Raw genomic sequence first — 22,444 nt, forward strand, 5'->3', positions numbered from 1 at the left:
TTAGAAAGAGAGGGTCCAGATTGTCTAGCCCAACTGATTTGTAGGGATCCAGAATTTGCAGTTCTTTCAGAATATCAGCTGTCTGGATTTGGAGAAGCAGGGGAGGAGAAGCAGGGGAGGAGAAGCAGGGGAGGAGAAGCAGGGGAGGAGAAGCAGGGGACGGGGGGATGGGCAAGTTGCTGCAGGGGGTGTTGAAATGTTGACCGGGGTAGCCAGGTGGAAAGCATGGCCAGCCGTGGAAAAATGCTTATTGAAATTCTCAATTATCATGGATTTATCAGTGGTGACAGTGTTTCCTAGCTTCAGTGCAGTGGGCAGTTGGGAGGAGGTGCTCTTATTCTCCATGGACTTCATAGTGTCCCAAAACTTTTTGGAATTAGTGCTACAGGATGCAAATTTCTGTTTGAAAAAGCTAGCCTTTGCTTTCCTAACTGACTGAGTATATTGGTTCCTGACTTCCCTGAAAAGTTGCATATCGCGGGGGCTATTAGATGCTAATGCAGTATGCCACAGGATGTTTTTGTGCTGGTCAAGGGCAGTCAAGTCTGGGGTGAACCAAGGACTATATCTGTTCTTAGTTCTACGTTTTTTTGAAAGGGGCATGCTTATTGAAGATGGAGAGGAACGCACTTTTGAAGAGCAGCCAGGCATCCTCTACTGACGGGATGAGGTCAATATCCTTCCAGGATATTATCTAAGAGGGTGCCCATGGTTACGGATTTAGGGTTGTACCTGGTAGGTTCCTTGATGATTTGTGTCAGATTGAGGGCATCAAGCTTAGATTGTAGGACAGCCGGGGTGTTAAGCATCTCCCAGTTTAGGTCACCTAACAGTATGAGCTCTGAAGGTAGATGGGGGGGGGGGGGGGGGGGGCAATCAATTCACATATGGTGTCCAGGGCACAGCTGGGGGCTGAAGGGGGTCTATAACAAGCGGCAAAGGCGAGAGACTTGTTTCTGGAAAGATGGATTTTTAAAAGTAGAAGCTCGAATTGTTTGGGCACAGACCTGGATAGTAATACAGAACTCTGCAGGCTCTCTCTGCAGTAGATTGCAACTCCGCCCCCTTTTGCAACTCCGCCCCCTTTGGCAGTTCTATCTTGTCGGAAGACGTTATAGTTAGCGATGGATATTTCAGGATTTTTGGTGGCCTTCCTAAGCCAGGATTCAGACACGGCTAGAACATGCGGGTCGGCAGAGTGTGCTAAAGCAGTGAATAAAACAAACTTAGGGAGAAGGCTTCTAATGTTAACATGCATGAAAGCAATGCTTTTACGGTTACAGAAGTCAACAAATGAGAGCGCCTGGGGAATGGGAGTGATGCTGGGGGCTGCAGGACCTGGGTTAAGCTCTACATCACCAGAGGAACAGAGGAGGAGTAGGATAAGGGTACGGCTAAAGGCTAAAAGAACTGGTCGTCTAGTGCGTTCGGAACAGAGAGTAAAGGAGCAGGTTTCTGGGCGCGGAAGAATAGATTCAAGGTATAATGTACAGACCAAGGGTATGGTAGGATGTGAATACAGTGGAGGTAAACCATTGAGTGACGATGAGAGGTTTTGCCTCTAGAGGCACCATTTAAGCCAGTTGAGGTCACCTCATGTGTGGGGGGTGGAACAAAAGGGCTAGCTAAGGCATATTGAGCAGGGCTGGAGGCTCTACAGTGAAATAAGACAAAAATCACTAACCAAAACAGAAATAGACAAGGCATATTGACTTTAGGGAGAGGCATGTGTAGCCGAGTGGTCATAGGGTCCAGTGAGTACCTAGGTGAGCTGGAGGCACGGCGATTCAGACAACTAGCAGGCAGGGGCTAGCAGATGGGCCTCAGGAGGATGTCGCAACAGGAGAGTCTGTTGAAACCCCCTCAGACGGTTACGTCAGCAGACCAATCTTGATGGATCGGCGGGGCTCCGTGTCGGCAGCAAAGGGTCCAGGCCAATTGGCAAAAGAGGTAATTGAAGCCCAGGGGTTGCTTGATGGAATCTCTTCGGCTAGCCGGGAGATGGGCCTAGTTCGAAGCCAGCTCCAGGCTAACTACTAGCTAGTAGCTAGTTAGCTGGCTAGCTTCTGAAGGGGGTTCCGGTTCAAAAGTGTAAAAATAGCAGATTCATACCACATTGGGTGAGGCGGGTTGCAGGAGAGTATGTTCAGTCCGTAGATGGAAAATGAGAAAAAAAAGAAAAACGATTTATACAAGGGACGGGACAAGCCAATCAAAACAGACATCCCCACTGCTACACCATCTTGGATATTTTTGTCCCTACCCCACTCCGCCTCGGTCCCTACCCCGCTCCGCCTCGGTCCTAGTGTACTCTCTTCCACTCACCTGGCGAAGTTGATGGCCAGTAGAGGGTCATGTATGTCGTCCATCTGTAGATGCTGAGCTACAATCGACTGCATCTTGATCAGGCTCTGCTTTGTGGCCTGTTGCTCGGTGACCGTATCCGCGGGGGAGTCGTCCCGGCAACGGAGGCGGGACTGAACAGACTCCAGGAAAAGAGTGTACAAGCTCTTCCTTTCTGCATCTACAACATATAGAGAACATTAGGAATCCAAGCAGTAAGCATCTAAAACACATAGAGAACATTAGGAATCCAAGCAGTAAGCATCTACAACATATAGAGAACATTAGGAACCCAAGCAGTAAGCATCTACAACATATAGAGAACATTAGGAACCCAAGCAGTAAGCATCTACAACATACAGAGAATATTAGGAATCCAAGCAGTAAGCATCTAAAACACACAGAGAACATTAGGAACCCAAGCAGTAAGCAGGTGTTTTGTACCATATGGCCATACTTCGCTTGATTATAGCTCAAGGCTCAGGGATGAGATAGGAACACAATCTTACGGTTCCATAATAATGTATATTCTGAAAAACACAAACCGTTTGCTCTCGGTAGTTGAGCAAATAACCCGGCATAAGCAGTACTCAAACTCCCCTGTCTCCCATCTCAAACACATCTCTCTGTACCACACTCTGCACTAGAAACACTAGCCTGGTGACTAATTACAGACCAGCAACAGACCAGCTAAAGGTGAACTACAGACCAGCAACAGACCAGCTAAAGGTGAACTACAGACCAGCAACAGACCAGCTAAAGGTGAACTACAGACCAGCAACAGACCAGCTAAAGATGAACTACAGACCAGCAACAGACCAGCTAAAGGTGAACTACAGACCAGCAACAGACCAGCTAAAGATGAACTACAACCAGCAACAGAACAGCTAAAGATGAACTACAGACCAGCAACAGACCAGCTAAAGATGAACTACAGACCAGCAACGGACCAGCTAAAGATGAACTACAACCAGCAACAGACCAGCTAAAGATGAACTACAGACCAGCAACAGACCAGCTAAAGATGAACTACAGACCAACAACAGACCAGCTAAAGATGAACTACAGACCAGCAACAGAACAGCTACAGATGAACTACAGACCAGCTAAAGGTGAACTACAGACCAGCAACAGACCAGCTACAGATGAACTACAGACCAGCTAAAGATGAACTACAGACCAGCTACAGACCAGCTAAAGGTGAACTACAGACCAGCAACAGAACAGCTACAGATGAATTACAGACCAGCAACAGACCAGCTACAGATGAACTACAGACCAGCTACAGATGAATTACAGACGAGCAACAGACGAGCTACAGATGAACTACAGACCAGCTACAGATGAACTACAGACCAACACTGACCTCTAGTGGAGCCATCGGTCTGCTCAGCCTCTTTACAGTCCAGGTTCTTGAGGAGTTGCATGCTCTTCCCAGCCATGATGATCTGTTTGAGGACCGGCTTGAGGAAGGAGACCATGGTGAGCTGAGACCGAGATCCCTGCTCCCCTCCGCTGCTCCCGCTGGCCGCGTCACTCAGCTTCTCCTCGCTCTCCACCGTCTCTGAGATACTGTACAAGGTGTAGGTGGCGTACCAGAAGTCTCTGTGATTCACTGGTACGTCCTTGTTCCTGGGTTGGGAGATACAGACAAGGTAGGGGTCAGGACCAAAGATGTATATATACACACTAGATGACTAATATAGGAGGCGCTGTGTAGAAGCCAACACGCCTCCATCTTGGCTCTCCCCCACTTTCTTAATGTCTACATTAATTTATACCATGTTAAATTATATTACAGACACCTTAATGCATACTGTACATTACACTATGTGAGTTCCATATAAAAATCATATCATTAAAACCACATTGAAAACTTGGTTGTTAAATTCAATTCAGATTTTGAATTTGGCATGACATCCTTGTATGTAGCAATGTCACATGGATATTTTCATTTTGAAAAAGCCTTTTCAGTGTTAAAATAGGTCTATTTTTATATTTTTTTTCAAGGATCAACAAACATATAATAAGTCTCTAAAATAGCACCCTATTCCCTGTAGTGCACTATTCCCTATGGGCTCTGGTCTACAGTAGTGCCCTATTCCCTATGGGCTGTGGTCTAAAGTAGTGCCCTATTCCCTATGGGCTCTGGTCTAAAGTAGTGCCCTATTCCCTATGGGCTCTGGTCTAAAGTAGTGCCCTATTCCCTATGGGCTGTGGTCTAAAGTAGTGCACTATTCCCTATGGGCTCTGGTCTAAAGTAGTGCACTACTCCCTATGGGCTCTGGTCTAAAGTAGTGCACGATTCCCTATGGGCTCTGGTCTAAAGTAGTGCACTATTCCCTATGGGCTCTGGTCTAAAGTGGTGCACTATTCCCTATGGGCTCTGGTCTAAAGTAGTGCACTATTCCCTATGGTCTCTGGTCTAAAGTAGTGCACTATGTAGGGAATAGGGTGCCATTTGGAAAACATGTTTAGTTCTAGTTGGCAGATGACACCCGACACTGTCATGTAAAGAGAGGCTTCATCAACGGCCCACGTACCCTGAGGGGTGCCTACGTACGTTCATGACGAGACGCTAGGCTTCATCAACGGCCCACGTACCCTGAGGGGTGCCTACGTACGTTCATGACGAGACGCTAGGCTTCATCAACGGCCCACGTACCCTGAGGAGTGCCTACGTACGTTCATGACGAGACGCTAGGCTTCATCAACGGCCCACGTACCCTGAGGGGTGCCTACGTACGTTCATGACGAGACGCTAGGCTTCATCAACGGCCCACGTACCCTGAGGGGTGCCTACGTACATTCATGACGAGACGCTAGGCTTCATCAACGGCCCACGTACCCTGAGGGGTGCCTACGTACGTTCATGACATGACGAGACGCTAGGCTTCATCAACGGCCCACGTACCCTGAGGGGTGCCTACGTACGTTCATGACGAGACGCTAGGCTTCATCAACGGCCCACGTACCCTGAGGGGTGCCTACGTACGTTCATGACGAGACGCTAGGCTTCATCAACGGCCCACGTACCCTGAGGGGTGCCTACGTACGTTCATGACGAGACGCTAGGCTTCATCAACGGCCCACGTACCCTGAGGGGTGCCTACGTACGTTCATGACGAGACGCTAGGCTTCATCAACGGCCCACGTACCCTGAGGAGTGCCTACGTACGTTCATGACATGACGAGACGCTAGGCTTCATCAACGGCCCACGTTACTGCTACGCCATCTTGGAAAGATACGTACGTTCATGACATGTTGCTTGTTCCATACCTCTGAATAATGAACTCTTTAGCGGGGTCAAACAGGTGACCATGAACGATCCATTCATCCACTATCTCCAGGTACGGTCTGACTGTCTCTGTCCACAGAGAGAATAACAGAGCCACCTAGGTCAGAGGTCAGGGTCGTTAGACAGTTACACCTGGCTGTTCGGAGTCCATTAACTCTCACTCAAAGCTATGCACCAAACAAAACACACTCACAGACGCGGTCACAGACACGGTCACAGACACGGTCACGGTCACGGTCACGGTCACGGTCACGGACACGGTCACGGACACGGTCACGGACACGGTCACGGACACGGACACGGTCACGGTCACGGTCACGGCCACGGTCACGGACACGGTCACGGACACGGCCACGGTCACGGTCACGGACACGGTCACGGACACGGTCACGGACACGGTCACGGACACGGTCACGGACACGGTCACGGACACGGTCACGGTCACAATCACGGTCACAGTCACGGTCACAGACACGGTCACAGACACGGTCACAGACACGGTCACAGACACGGTCACAGACACGGTCACAGACACGGTCACAGACACGGTCACGGTCACAGTCACGGTCACAGTCACGGTCACAGTCACGGTCACGGTCACGGTCACGGTCACGGTCACGGTCACGGTCACAGTCACAGTCACGGTCACGGTCACGGTCACGGTCACAGTCACGGTCACAGTCACGGTCACAGTCACGGTCACAGTCACGGTCACAGTCACGGTCACAGACACGGTCACAGACACGGTCACAGACACGGTCACAGACACGGTCACAGACACGGTCACAGACACGGTCACAGACACAGACACGGTCACGGTCACAGACACGGACACGGTCACAGACACGGTCACAGACACGGTCACAGACACGGTCACAGACACGGTCACAGACACGGTCACGGTCACGGTCACGGTCACGGTCACAGTCACGGTCAGAGTCACGGTCACAGTCACGGTCACAGACACGGTCACAGACACGGTCACAGACACGGTCACGGACACGGTCACAGACACGGTCACGGACACGGTCACAGACACGGTCACGGACACGGTTACGGACACAGTCACGGTCACAGTCACGGTCACGGTCACAGTCACGGTCACGGTCACGGTCACAGACACGGACACGGTCACAGACACGGTCACAGACACGGTCACAGACACGGTCACAGACACGGTCACAGACACGGTCACAGACACGGTCACGGTCACAGTCACGGTCACAGTCACGGTCACGGCCACGGTCACGGTCACGGTCACGGACACGGTCACGGACACGGTTACGGACACGGTCACGGCCACGGTCACGGTCACGGTCACGGTCACAGACACGGTCACAGACACGGTCACAGACACGGTCACAGACACGGTCACAGACACGGTCACAGTCACGGTCACGGTCACGGTCACGGTCACGGTCACAGTCACGGTCACGGTCACGGTCACAGTCACGGTCACGGTCACGGTCACAGTCACGGTCACAGTCACAGTCACAGTCACGGTCACAGTCACAGTCACAGTCACGTTCACAGTCACGGTCACAGTCACGGTCACAGTCACGGTCACAGTCACGGTCACAGTCACGGTCACAGTCACGGTCACAGTCACGGTCACAGTCACGGTCACAGTCACGGTCACAGACACGGTCACAGTCACGGTCACAGACACGGTCACAGACACGGTCACAGACACGGTCACAGACACGATTACGGTCACAGACACGGTCACAGACACGGTCACAGACACGGTCACAGATGTAAACACAAACACTCACGGCCTGTTGGGATGCCTCTCCCACGCTGTCGTACTCTATGATAGCCTTGTAGAGTGTGTTGAGCAGGTGTGAGGCCCGCACCACGTTAGGGGTCTCAGGGGGGACCTCTGCCACACCCGTACAGAACACCTTGTGGAGCACCTTGATCTGGGCCAGGTGAGGGCTCAGTCTGTCCAGCACCCCCGCCAGGGTCACGGTCTCATCTAGAGGTTATAACAGGTTATAACAGGGTCACCGACTACGACATCTACAGAGGTTATAACAGGGTCACCGTCTCATTTAGAGGTTATAACAGGTTATAACAGGGTCACCGTCTCATCTAGAGGTTATAACAGGTTATAACAGGGTCACCGTCTCATCTACAGAGGTTATAACAGGGTCACCGTCTCAATTAGAGGTTATAACAGGTTATAACAGGGTCACCGTCTCATCTAGAGGTTACAACAGGTTATAACAGGGTCACCGTCTCATCTACAGAGGTTAGAACAGGTTATAACAGGGTCACCGTCTCATCTAGAGGTTATAACAGGGTCACCGTCTCATCTACAGAGGTTATAACAGGGTCACCGTCTCATCTAGACGTTATAACAGGGTCACCGTCTCATCTACAGAGGTTATAACAGTGTCACCGTCTCATCTAGAGGTTATAACAGGGTCACCGTCTCATCTACAGAGGTTATAACAGGGTCACCATCTCATCTAGAGGTTATAACAGGTTATAACAGGGTCACCGTCTCATCTAGAGGTTATAACAGGGTCACCGTCTCATCTAGAGGTTATAACAGGGTCACCGTCTCATCTAGAGGTTATAACAGGTTATAACAGGGTCACCGTCTCATCTAGAGGTTATAACAGGGTCACCGTCTCATCTAGAGGTTATAACAGGGTCACCATCTCATCTAGAGGTTATAACAGGTTATAACAGGGTCACCGTCTCATCTAGAGGTTAGAACAGGTTATAACAGGGTCACCGTCTCATCTAGAGGTTATAACAGGTTATAACAGGGTCACCATCTCATCTAGAGGTTAGAACAGGTTATAACAGGGTCACCGTCTCATCTAGAGGTTATAACAGGTTATAACAGGGTCACCATCTCATCTAGAGGTTATAACAGGTTATAACAGGGTCACCATCTCATCTAGAGGTTATAACAGGTTATAACAGGGTCACCATCTCATCTAGAGGTTATAACAGGTTATAACAGGGTCACCATCTCATCTAGAGGTTAGAACAGGTTATAACAGGGTCACCGTCTCATCTACAGAGGTTATAACAGGGTCACCGTCTCATCTAGAGGTTATAACAGGGTCACCGTCTCATCTAGAGGTTATAACAGGGTCACCGTCTCATCTAGAGGTTATAACAGGGTCACCGTCTCATCTAGATGTTATAACAGGGTCACCGTCTCATCTATACGTTATAACAGGGTCACCGTCTCATCTAGAGGTTATAACAGGGTCACCGTCTCATCTAGAGGTTATAACAGGGTCACCGTCTCATCTACAGAGGTTAGAACAGGTTATAACAGGGTCACCGTCTCATCTAGACGTTATAACAGGGTCACCGTCTCATCTAGAGGTTATAACAGGGTCACCGTCTCATCTACAGAGGTTATAACAGGGTCACCGTCTCATCTACAGAGGTTAGAACAGGTTATAACAGGGTCACCGTCTCATCTAGACGTTATAACAGGGTCACCGTCTCATCTAGAGGTTATAACAGGGTCACCGTCTCATCTAGAGGTTATAACAGGGTCACCGTCTCATCTAGAGGTTATAACAGGGTCGCCGTCTCATCTAGAGGTTATAACAGGTTATAACAGGGTCACAGTCTCATCTAGAGGTTATAACAGGGTCACCGTCTCATCTAGAGGTTATAACAGGTTATAACAGGGTCACCGTCTCATCTAGAGGTTATAACAGGGTCACCGTCTCATCTAGAGGTTATAACAGGGTCACCGTCTCATCTAGACGTTATAACAGGGTCACCGTCTCATCTAGAGGTTATAACAGGGTCGCCGTCTCATCTAGAGGTTATAACAGGTTATAACAGGGTCACAGTCTCATCTAGAGGTTATAACAGGGTCACCGTCTCATCTAGAGGTTATAACAGGTTATAACAGGGTCACCGTCTCATCTAGAGGTTATAACAGGGTCACCGTCTCATCTAGAGGTTATAACAGGGTCACCGTCTCATCTAGACGTTATAACAGGGTCACCGTCTCATCTAGACGTTATAACAGGGTCACCGTCTCATCTAGAGGTTAGAACAGGGTCACCGTCTCATCTAGACGTTATAACAGGGTCACCGTCTCATCTAGACGTTATAACAGGGTCACCGTCTCATCTAGAGGTTAGAACAGGGTCACCGTCTCATCTAGAGGTTAGAACAGGTTATAACAGTGTCACCGACTACGACATGGCAGTTAGCAGAACTTTGCAACTCTAATAACAGTATACATCAGATAAAAGCCACAGGATAAACTAATGAACGTATAACGACGAAAGGTAAACCTGCCTTTGTCTATGAGGTCTCTCTCTATGGTGGTGAGCTCCTGTTTGAAGGAGGTGAAGTATTTGTAGAGAGCCCAGACGAAAGCCTGGTACGTCCTGAAGGGAGGCTCGGTCCTCTGCTTAGAGGAGTAGGAGCCTGGAGGGCAGGGCTCCGTGTTGTGACCCGTTACCTCGTCTATAAAACTCTGCAGCCGGAACACTGCCTGGCCATAGACTGCTATGTGCTCCAACACCGACCGTAGGCAGTTCTAGCAGGGACAGAGACCGAGAGAGAGGAGAAAAAGAGAGAGGAGAAAAAGAGAGGAGAGGAGAGAGAGGAGAGAAGAGAGAGAGAGAGGAGAGAGAGAGGAGAGAGAGGAGAGAGAGGAGAGAGAGGATAAAAAGAGAGGAGAGAGAGAGAGAGAGGATAGGAGAGGAGAGGAGAGGAGAGGAGAGGAGAGGAGAGGAGAGGAGAGGAGAGGAGAGGAGAGGAGAGGAGAGGAGAGGAGAGGAGAGGAGAGGAGAGGAGAGGAGAGGAGAGGAGAGGAGAGAGAGGAGAGAGAGATGGGGTTAGACAGAGAACTCCAATGTTAGAGACCAATTTGTTCCAGATTGTTAATATGATTAGACTGTAGTCTTACGTTCGTCAGGTGAGTGACCACCACATCATTCCTGACCACCACTTTCCCATCCTGATGCTGGAATATAAAGTGTTTCTTCACCCCAGAGAGCAGCCTGGGGACAAACAATCATGGATCAATTACAGCCCTGGGGACAAACAATCATGGATCAATTACAGCCCTAAAAAGAGACTTTCCGGAAGACTTGCATCGTTTTTACCCAGTAGCTCTGAACGTAGCGCTCGAGAGCCACACCGGGAGTACGACATCATATCTGTGCAGCACGTCATTGGCTCCCTCTTTCTCTGCTGCGCGTGCATCTTGCCTACTGTCACTCAAATGGCGAGGAGCTGAAGCTCATTGGCTGGAACTCGCATTGCTAGGGGGCTGGCGTACGAGGGGAAAGCGGTACTGCACAGCTTACACAAAACAGTCACTTTCAAACTGAGTATTTCGTGGCTAATTGAGGTAAAACCGTAATTCCGCATGTATGAACTACACATTGATAGATCCAGCCCAAAAGCGTGAGGTTTTAAAAAATATATACTTAAGTAGAAGCTAAAGTTCTGGAGCCGGGGCTACACGCATTTGTGACTAAAAATAGATGGTGTACGAACTGCGATTGAAGTGCTGAACGATGAATTTTTAGACGCACACAGGCATAGAAGTATAATTTTACCTGCCAGTCCACTGCAGTGTGACGGTCCTTGTCTTTCCTGGCTATTTATATATTTATATAGTATTGTACAGACACCTGCTCCAAAGGGACTTCTCAAACATGGCAGAAAGCTAACACGAGATGATGCCCCATCACTTGATTCATTCAGCCACTTACTTAGCAACTTAAACATAAGGGGTCGTGTTAACACATTCTGCGTTAATTCAAGCAGGAAATAAAGGAAACGCATAACAAATATCTTGCCGAGTTTAGTAAACACAGATCTTAAAAAGCTTCTGAATGTAATTTCTGCTATCAAACTAATTTTGTGCTTCAGTAGCACTATAGAATCAAACAAGTTTATTTTATATAGCCCTTCGTACATCAACTAATATCTCAAAGTGCTGTACAGGCGATCTATCAGCAGACATCGCTCACTTTTTACTACAGTTGAAAGTCATTTTATTTTTAAACTTAGCAGCACAAGGCTCCTTGTAAAAAGAAACGGTCAAATGTTCTCTTCGCCCCAGGGCAAAATGTGTAGAAGTGCAGGAAATTAGTGTTGAATTTAAAATGGTGGCATTGGCCACGCCCACTAACACCCCTGACTTTGCCACCATTAGGGACCAGGGATTTTCCCCCACTATATAGACCATTCACCAGACCCCACTATATAGACCAATAGACCAATCACCAGACCCCACTATATAGACCAATCACCAGACCCCACTATATAGACCAATCACCAGACCCCACTATATAGACCATTCACCAGACCCCACTATATAGACCAATCACCAGACCCCACTTTATAGACCAATAGACCAATCACCAGACCCCACTATATAGACCAATAGACCAATCACCAGACCCCACTATATAGACCAATCACCAGACCCCACTATATAGACCAATCACCAGACCCCACTATATAGACCAATAGACCAATCACCAGACCCCACTATATAGACCAATCAACAGACCCCACTATATAGACCAATAGACCATTCACCAGACCCCACTATATAGACCAATCACCAGACCCCACTATATAGACCAATCACCAGACCCCACTATATAGACCAATCACCAGACCCCACTATATAGACCAATCACCAGACCCCACTATATAGACCGATAGACCAATCGCCAGACCCCACTATATAGACCAATCACCAGACCCCACTATATAGACCAATCACCAGACCCCACTATATAGACCAATAGACCAATTACCAGACCCCACTATATAGACCAATCACCAGACCCCACTATATAGACCAATCACCAGACCCCACTATATAGACCAATCACCAGACCCCACTATATAGACCAATCACCAGACCCCACTATATAGACCATTCACCAGACCCCACTATATAGACCAATAGACCAATCGCCAGACCCCACTATATAGACCAATCACCAGACCCCACTATATAGACCAATCACCAGACCCCACTATATAGACCAATAGACCAATTACCAGACCCCACTATATAGACCAATCACCAGACCCCACTATATAGACCAATCACCAGACCCCACTATATAGACCATTCACCAGACCCCACTATATAGACCAATAGACCAATCACCAGACCCCACTATATAGACCAATAGACCAATCACCAGACCCCACTATATAGACCAATCACCAGACCCCACTATATAGACCAATCACCAGACCCCACTATATAGACCAATCACCAGACCCCACTATATAGACCAATCACCAGACCCCACTATATAGACCAATCACCAGACCCCACTATATAGACCAATCACCAGACCCCACTATATAGACCAATCACCAGACCCCACTATATAGACCAATCACCAGACCCCACTATATAGACCAATAGACCAATCACCAGACCCCACTATATAGACCAATCACCAGACCCCACTATATAGACCAATCACCAGACCCCACTATATAGACCAATCACCAGACCCCACTATATAGACCAATCACCAGACCCCACTATATAGACCAATCACCAGACCCCACTATATAGACCAATCACCAGACCCCACTATATAGACCAATAGACCAATCACCAGACCCCACTATATAGACCAATCACCAGACCCCACTATATAGACCAATCACCAGACCCCACTATATAGACCAATCACCAGACCCCACTATATAGACCAATCACCAGACCCCACTATATAGACCAATCACCAGACCCTACTATATAGACCAATCACCAGACCCCACTATATAGACCAATCACCAGACCCCACTATATAGACCAATCACCAGACCCCACTATATAGACCATTCACCAGACCCCACTATATAGACCAATATCACCAGACCCCACTATATAGACCAATATCACCAGACCCCACTATATAGACCAATAGACCAATCCCCAGACCCCACTATATAGACCAATAGACCAATCACCAGACCCCACTATATAGACCGATAGACCATTCACCAGACCCCACTATATAGACCAATCACCAGACCCCACTATATAGACCAATAGACCATTCACCAGACCCCACTATATAGACCCCACTATATAGACCAATCACCAGACCCCACTATATAGACCAATAGACCAATCACCAGACCCCACTATATAGACCAATAGACCAATCACCAGACCCCACTATATAGACCAATCACCAGACCCCACTATATAGACCAATCACCAGACCTCACTATATAGACCAATCACCAGACCCCACTATATAGACCAATCACCAGACCCCACTATATAGACCAATCACCAGACCCCACTATATAGACCAATCACCAGTCCCCACTATATAGACCAATCACCAGACCCCACTATATAGACCAATAGACCAATCACCAGACCCCACTATATAGACCATTCACCAGACCCCACTATATAGACCAATCACCAGACCCCACTATATAGACCAATCACCAGACCCCACTATATAGACCAATCACCAGACCCCACTATATAGACCAATAGACCAATCACCAGACCCCACTATATAGACCAATCACCAGACCCCACTATATAGACCAATAGACCAATCACCAGACCCCACTATATAGACCAATCACCAGACCCCACTATATAGACCAATCACCAGACCCCACTATATAGACCAATAGACCATTCACCAGACCCCACTATATAGACCAATAGACCAATCACCAGACCCCACTATATAGACCAATCACCAGACCCCACTATATAGACCAATCACCAGACCCCACTATATAGACCAATAGACCAATCACCAGACCCCACTATATAGACCAATCACCAGACCCCACTATATAGACCCCACTATATAGACCAATCACCAGACCCCACTATATAGACCAATCACCAGACCCCACTATATAGACCAATCACCAGACCCCACTATATAGACCATTCACCAGACCCCACTATATAGACCAATCACCAGACCCCACTATATAGACCAATCACCAGACCCCACTATATAGACCAATCACCAGACCCCACTATATAGACCAATCACCAGACCCCACTATATAGACCAATCACCAGACCCCACTATATAGACCAATCACCAGACCCCACTATATAGACCAATCACCAGACCCCACTATATAGACCAATCACCAGACCCCACTATATAGACCAATCACCAGACCCCACTATATAGACCAATCACCAGACCCCACTATATAGACCCCACTATATAGACCAATCACCAGACCCCACTATATAGACGCCACTATATAGACCAATCACCAGACCCCACTATATAGACCAATAGACCAATCACCAGACCCCACTATATAGACCAATCACCAGACCCCACTATATAGACCAATCACCAGACCCCACTATATAGACCAATCACCAGACCCCACTATATAGACCAATAGACCAATCACCAGACCCCACTATATAGACCAATCACCAGACCCCACTATATAGACCAATCACCAGACCCCACTATATAGACCAATCACCAGACCCCACTATATAGACCAATCACCAGACCCCACTATATAGACCAATCACCAGACCCCACTATATAGACCAATAGACCAATCACCAGACCCCACTATATAGACCAATCACCAGACCCCACTATATAGACCAATAGACCAATCACCAGACCCCACTATATAGACCAATAGACCAATCACCAGACCCCACTATATAGACCAATCACCAGACCCCACTATATAGACCAATCACCAGACCCCACTATATAGACCAATCACCAGACCCCACTATATAGACCAATCACCAGACCCCACTATATAGACCAATAGACCATCACCAGACCCCACTATATAGACCAATCACCAGACCCCACTATATAGACCAATCACCAGACCCCACTATATAGACCAATCACCAGACCCCACTATATAGACCAATCACCAGACCCCACTATATAGACCAATCACCAGACCCCACTATATAGACCAATCACCAGACCCCACTATATAGACCAATAGACCAATCACCAGACCCCACTATATAGACCAATCACCAGACCCCACTATATAGACCAATCACCAGACCCCACTATATAGACCAATCACCAGACCCCACTATATAGACCAATCACCAGACCCCACTATATAGACCAATCACCAGACCCCACTATATAGACCAATCACCAGACCCCACTATATAGACCAATAGACCAATCACCAGACCCCACTATATAGACCAATCACCAGACCCCACTATATAGACCAATCACCAGACCCCACTATATAGACCAATCACCAGACCCCACTATATAGACCAATCACCAGACCCCACTATATAGACCAATCACCAGACCCCACTATATAGACCAATCACCAGACCCCACTATATAGACCAATCACCAGACCCCACTATATAGACCAATCACCAGACCCCACTATATAGACCAATCACCAGACCCCACTATATAGACCAATCACCAGACCCCACTATATAGACCAATCACCAGACCCCACTATATAGACCAATCACCAGACCCCACTATATAGACCAATCACCAGACCCCACTATATAGACCAATCACCAGACCCCACTATATAGACCAATCACCAGACCCCACTATATAGACCAATCACCAGACCCCACTATATAGACCAATCACCAGACCCCACTATATAGACCAATCACCAGACCCCACTATATAGACCAATCACCAGACCCCACTATATAGACCAATAGACCAATCACCAGACCCCACTATATAGACCAATCACCAGACCCCACTATATAGACCAATCACCAGACCCCACTATATAGACCAATCACCAGACCCCACTATATAGACCAATCACCAGACCCCACTATATAGACCAATCACCAGACCCCACTATATAGACCAATCACCAGACCCCACTATATAGACCAATCACCAGACCCCACTATATAGACCAATCACCAGACCCCACTATATAGACCAATCACCAGACCCCACTATATAGACCAATCACCAGACCCCACTATATAGACCAATCACCAGACCCCACTATATAGACCAATCACCAGACCCCACTATATAGACCAATCACCAGACCCCACTATATAGACCAATCACCAGACCCCACTATATAGACCAATAGACCAATCACCAGACCCCACTATATAGACCAATAGACCAATCACCAGACCCCACTATATAGACCGATAGACCATTCACCAGACCCCACTATATAGACCAATCACCAGACCCCACTATATAGACCAATAGACCATCACCAGACCCCACTATATAGACCCCACTATATAGACCAATCACCAGACCCCACTATATAGACCAATAGACCAATCACCAGACCCCACTATATAGACCAATAGACCAATCACCAGACCCCACTATATAGACCAATCACCAGACCCCACTATATAGACCAATCACCAGACCCCACTATATAGACCAATCACCAGACCCCACTATATAGACCAATCACCAGACCCCACTATATAGACCAATCACCAGACCCCACTATATAGACCAATCACCAGACCCCACTATATAGACCAATCACCAGACCCCACTATATAGACCAATAGACCAATCACCAGACCCCACTATATAGACCAATCACCAGACCCCACTATATAGACCAATCACCAGACCCCACTATATAGACCAATCACCAGACCCCACTATATAGACCAATAGACCAATCACCAGACCCCACTATATAGACCAATCACCAGACCCCACTATATAGACCAATAGACCAATCACCAGACCCCACTATATAGACCAATCACCAGACCCCACTATATAGACCAATCACCAGACCCCACTATATAGACCAATAGACCATTCACCAGACCCCACTATATAGACCAATAGACCAATCACCAGACCCCACTATATAGACCAATCACCAGACCCCACTATATAGACCAATCACCAGACCCCACTATATAGACCAATAGACCAATCACCAGACCCCACTATATAGACCAATCACCAGACCCCACTATATAGACCCCACTATATAGACCAATCACCAGACCCCACTATATAGACCAATCACCAGACCCCACTATATAGACCAATCACCAGACCCCACTATATAGACCAATCACCAGACCCCACTATATAGACCAATCACCAGACCCCACTATATAGACCAATCACCAGACCCCACTATATAGACCAATAGACCAATCACCAGACCCCACTATATAGACCAATCACCAGACCCCACTATATAGACCCCACTATATAGACCAATCACCAGACCCCACTATATAGACCATTCACCAGACCCCACTATATAGACCAATCACCAGACCCCACTATATAGACCAATCACCAGACCCCACTATATAGACCAATCACCAGACCCCACTATATAGACCAATCACCAGACCCCACTATATAGACCAATCACCAGACCCCACTATATAGACCAATCACCAGACCCCACTATATAGACCAATCACCAGACCCCACTATATAGACCAATCACCAGACCCCACTATATAGACCAATCACCAGACCCCACTATATAGACCAATCACCAGACCCCACTATATAGACCCCACTATATAGACCAATCACCAGACCCCACTATATAGACGCCACTATATAGACCAATCACCAGACCCCACTATATAGACCAATAGACCAATCACCAGACCCCACTATATAGACCAATCACCAGACCCCACTATATAGACCAATCACCAGACCCCACTATATAGACCAATCACCAGACCCCACTATATAGACCAATAGACCAATCACCAGACCCCACTATATAGACCAATAGACCAATCACCAGACCCCACTATATAGACCAATCACCAGACCCCACTATATAGACCAATCACCAGACCCCACTATATAGACCAATCACCAGACCCCACTATATAGACCAATCACCAGACCCCACTATATAGACCAATCACCAGACCCCACTATATAGACCAATCACCAGACCCCACTATATAGACCAATCACCAGACCCCACTATATAGACCAATCACCAGACCCCACTATATAGACCAATAGACCAATCACCAGACCCCACTATATAGACCAATCACCAGACCCCACTATATAGACCAATCACCAGACCCCACTATATAGACCAATCACCAGACCCCACTATATAGACCAATCACCAGACCCCACTATATAGACCAATAGACCAATCACCAGACCCCACTATATAGACCAATCACCAGACCCCACTATATAGACCAATCACCAGACCCCACTATATAGACCAATCACCAGACCCCACTATATAGACCAATCACCAGACCCCACTATATAGACCAATCACCAGACCCCACTATATAGACCAATAGACCAATCCCAGACCCCACTATATAGACCAATCACCAGACCCCACTATATAGACCAATCACCAGACCCCACTATATAGACCAATCACCAGACCCCACTATATAGACCAATCACCAGACCCCACTATATAGACCAATCACCAGACCCCACTATATAGACCAATCACCAGACCCCACTATATAGACCAATCACCAGACCCCACTATATAGACCAATCACCAGACCCCACTATATAGACCAATCACCAGACCCCACTATATAGACCAATCACCAGACCCCACTATATAGACCAATCACCAGACCCCACTATATAGACCAATCACCAGACCCCACTATATAGACCAATCACCAGACCCCACTATATAGACCAATCACCAGACCCCACTATATAGACCAATCACCAGACCCCACTATATAGACCAATCACCAGACCCCACTATATAGACCAATCACCAGACCCCACTATATAGACCAATCACCAGACCCCACTATATAGACCAATCACCAGACCCCACTATATAGACCAATCACCAGACCCCACTATATAGACCAATAGACCAATTACCAGACCCCACTATATAGACCAATAGACCAATCACCAGACCCCACTATATAGACCAATCACCAGACCCCACTATATAGACCAATCACCAGACCCCACTATATAGACCAATCACCAGACCCCACTATATAGACCAATCACCAGACCCCACTATATAGACCAATCACCAGACCCCACTATATAGACCAATAGACCAATCACCAGACCCCACTATATAGACCAATCACCAGACCCCACTATATAGACCAATCACCAGACCCCACTATATAGACCAATCACCAGACCCCACTATATAGACCAATCACCAGACCCCACTATATAGACCAATCACCAGACCCCACTATATAGACCAATCACCAGACCCCACTATATAGACCAATCACCAGACCCCACTATATAGACCAATAGACCAATCACCAGACCCCACTATATAGACCAATCACCAGACCCCACTATATAGACCAATAGACCAATCACCAGACCCCACTATATAGACCAATCACCAGACCCCACTATATAGACCAATCACCAGACCCCACTATATAGACCAATAGACCATCACCAGACCCCACTATATAGACCAATAGACCAATCACCAGACCCCACTATATAGACCAATCACCAGACCCCACTATATAGACCAATCACCAGACCCCACTATATAGACCAATAGACCAATCACCAGACCCCACTATATAGACCAATCACCAGACCCCACTATATAGACCCCACTATATAGACCAATCACCAGACCCCACTATATAGACCAATCACCAGACCCCACTATATAGACCAATCACCAGACCCCACTATATAGACCAATCACCAGACCCCACTATATAGACCAATCACCAGACCCCACTATATAGACCAATCACCAGACCCCACTATATAGACCAATAGACCAATCACCAGACCCCACTATATAGACCAATCACCAGACCCCACTATATAGACCCCACTATATAGACCAATCACCAGACCCCACTATATAGACCAATCACCAGACCCCACTATATAGACCAATCACCAGACCCCACTATATAGACCAATCACCAGACCCCACTATATAGACCAATCACCAGACCCCACTATATAGACCAATCACCAGACCCCACTATATAGACCAATCACCAGACCCCACTATATAGACCAATCACCAGACCCCACTATATAGACCAATCACCAGACCCCACTATATAGACCAATCACCAGACCCCACTATATAGACCAATCACCAGACCCCACTATATAGACCAATCACCAGACCCCACTATATAGACCCCACTATATAGACCAATCACCAGACCCCACTATATAGACGCCACTATATAGACCAATCACCAGACCCCACTATATAGACCAATAGACCAATCACCAGACCCCACTATATAGACCAATCACCAGACCCCACTATATAGACCAATCACCAGACCCCACTATATAGACCAATCACCAGACCCCACTATATAGACCAATAGACCAATCACCAGACCCCACTATATAGACCAATAGACCAATCACCAGACCCCACTATATAGACCAATCACCAGACCCCACTATATAGACCAATCACCAGACCCCACTATATAGACCAATCACCAGACCCCACTATATAGACCAATCACCAGACCCCACTATATAGACCAATCACCAGACCCCACTATATAGACCAATCACCAGACCCCACTATATAGACCAATCACCAGACCCCACTATATAGACCAATCACCAGACCCCACTATATAGACCAATCACCAGACCCCACTATATAGACCAATCACCAGACCCCACTATATAGACCAATCACCAGACCCCACTATATAGACCAATCACCAGACCCCACTATATAGACCAATCACCAGACCCCACTATATAGACCAATAGACCATCACCAGACCCCACTATATAGACCAATCACCAGACCCCACTATATAGACCAATCACCAGACCCCACTATATAGACCAATCACCAGACCCCACTATATAGACCAATCACCAGACCCCACTATATAGACCAATCACCAGACCCCACTATATAGACCAATAGACCAATCCCAGACCCCACTATATAGACCAATCACCAGACCCCACTATATAGACCAATCACCAGACCCCACTATATAGACCAATAGACCAATCACCAGACCCCACTATATAGACCAATCACCAGACCCCACTATATAGACCAATCACCAGACCCCACTATATAGACCAATCACCAGACCCCACTATATAGACCAATCACCAGACCCCACTATATAGACCAATAGACCAATCACCAGACCCCACTATATAGACCAATCACCAGACCCCACTATATAGACCAATCACCAGACCCCACTATATAGACCAATAGACCAATACCAGACCCCACTATATAGACCAATCACCAGACCCCACTATATAGACCAATCACCAGACCCCACTATATAGACCCCACTATATAGACCAATCACCAGACCCCACTATATAGACGCCACTATATAGACCAATCACCAGACCCCACTATATAGACCAATAGACCAATCACCAGACCCCACTATATAGACCAATCACCAGACCCCACTATATAGACCAATCACCAGACCCCACTATATAGACCAATCACCAGACCCCACTATATAGACCAATAGACCAATCACCAGACCCCACTATATAGACCAATCACCAGACCCCACTATATAGACCAATCACCAGACCCCACTATATAGACCAATCACCAGACCCCACTATATAGACCAATCACCAGACCCCACTATATAGACCAATCACCAGACCCCACTATATAGACCAATCACCAGACCCCACTATATAGACCAATAGACCAATCACCAGACCCCACTATATAGACCAATCACCAGACCCCACTATATAGACCAATAGACCAATCACCAGACCCCACTATATAGACCA

General features: G+C 47.4%; 1 protein-coding gene across 2 annotated transcripts in view; it reads right to left on the reverse strand.

The window, feature by feature from the left end:
• The window catches only part of tubgcp5 (tubulin, gamma complex associated protein 5), a 95,477-nt gene that overhangs the window by 45,894 nt on the left and 27,139 nt on the right, over positions 1 to 22,444 (reverse strand). For both annotated transcript variants that reach the window (XM_055941215.1, XM_055941216.1), the window contains exons 9-14: positions 10,552 to 10,645; positions 9,936 to 10,179; positions 7,418 to 7,620; positions 5,624 to 5,739; positions 3,710 to 3,975; positions 2,326 to 2,524 (exon numbers count right to left, since the gene is read on the reverse strand). In XM_055941215.1, the coding sequence (XP_055797190.1) occupies positions 2,326 to 2,524; positions 3,710 to 3,975; positions 5,624 to 5,739; positions 7,418 to 7,620; positions 9,936 to 10,179; positions 10,552 to 10,645 (1,122 nt within the window). The remainder of the gene's footprint in view (positions 1 to 2,325; positions 2,525 to 3,709; positions 3,976 to 5,623; positions 5,740 to 7,417; positions 7,621 to 9,935; positions 10,180 to 10,551; positions 10,646 to 22,444) is intronic.

Source organism: Salvelinus fontinalis, chromosome 12, assembly GCF_029448725.1.
Source record: "Salvelinus fontinalis isolate EN_2023a chromosome 12, ASM2944872v1, whole genome shotgun sequence".
Taxonomy (NCBI): domain Eukaryota; kingdom Metazoa; phylum Chordata; class Actinopteri; order Salmoniformes; family Salmonidae; genus Salvelinus; species Salvelinus fontinalis.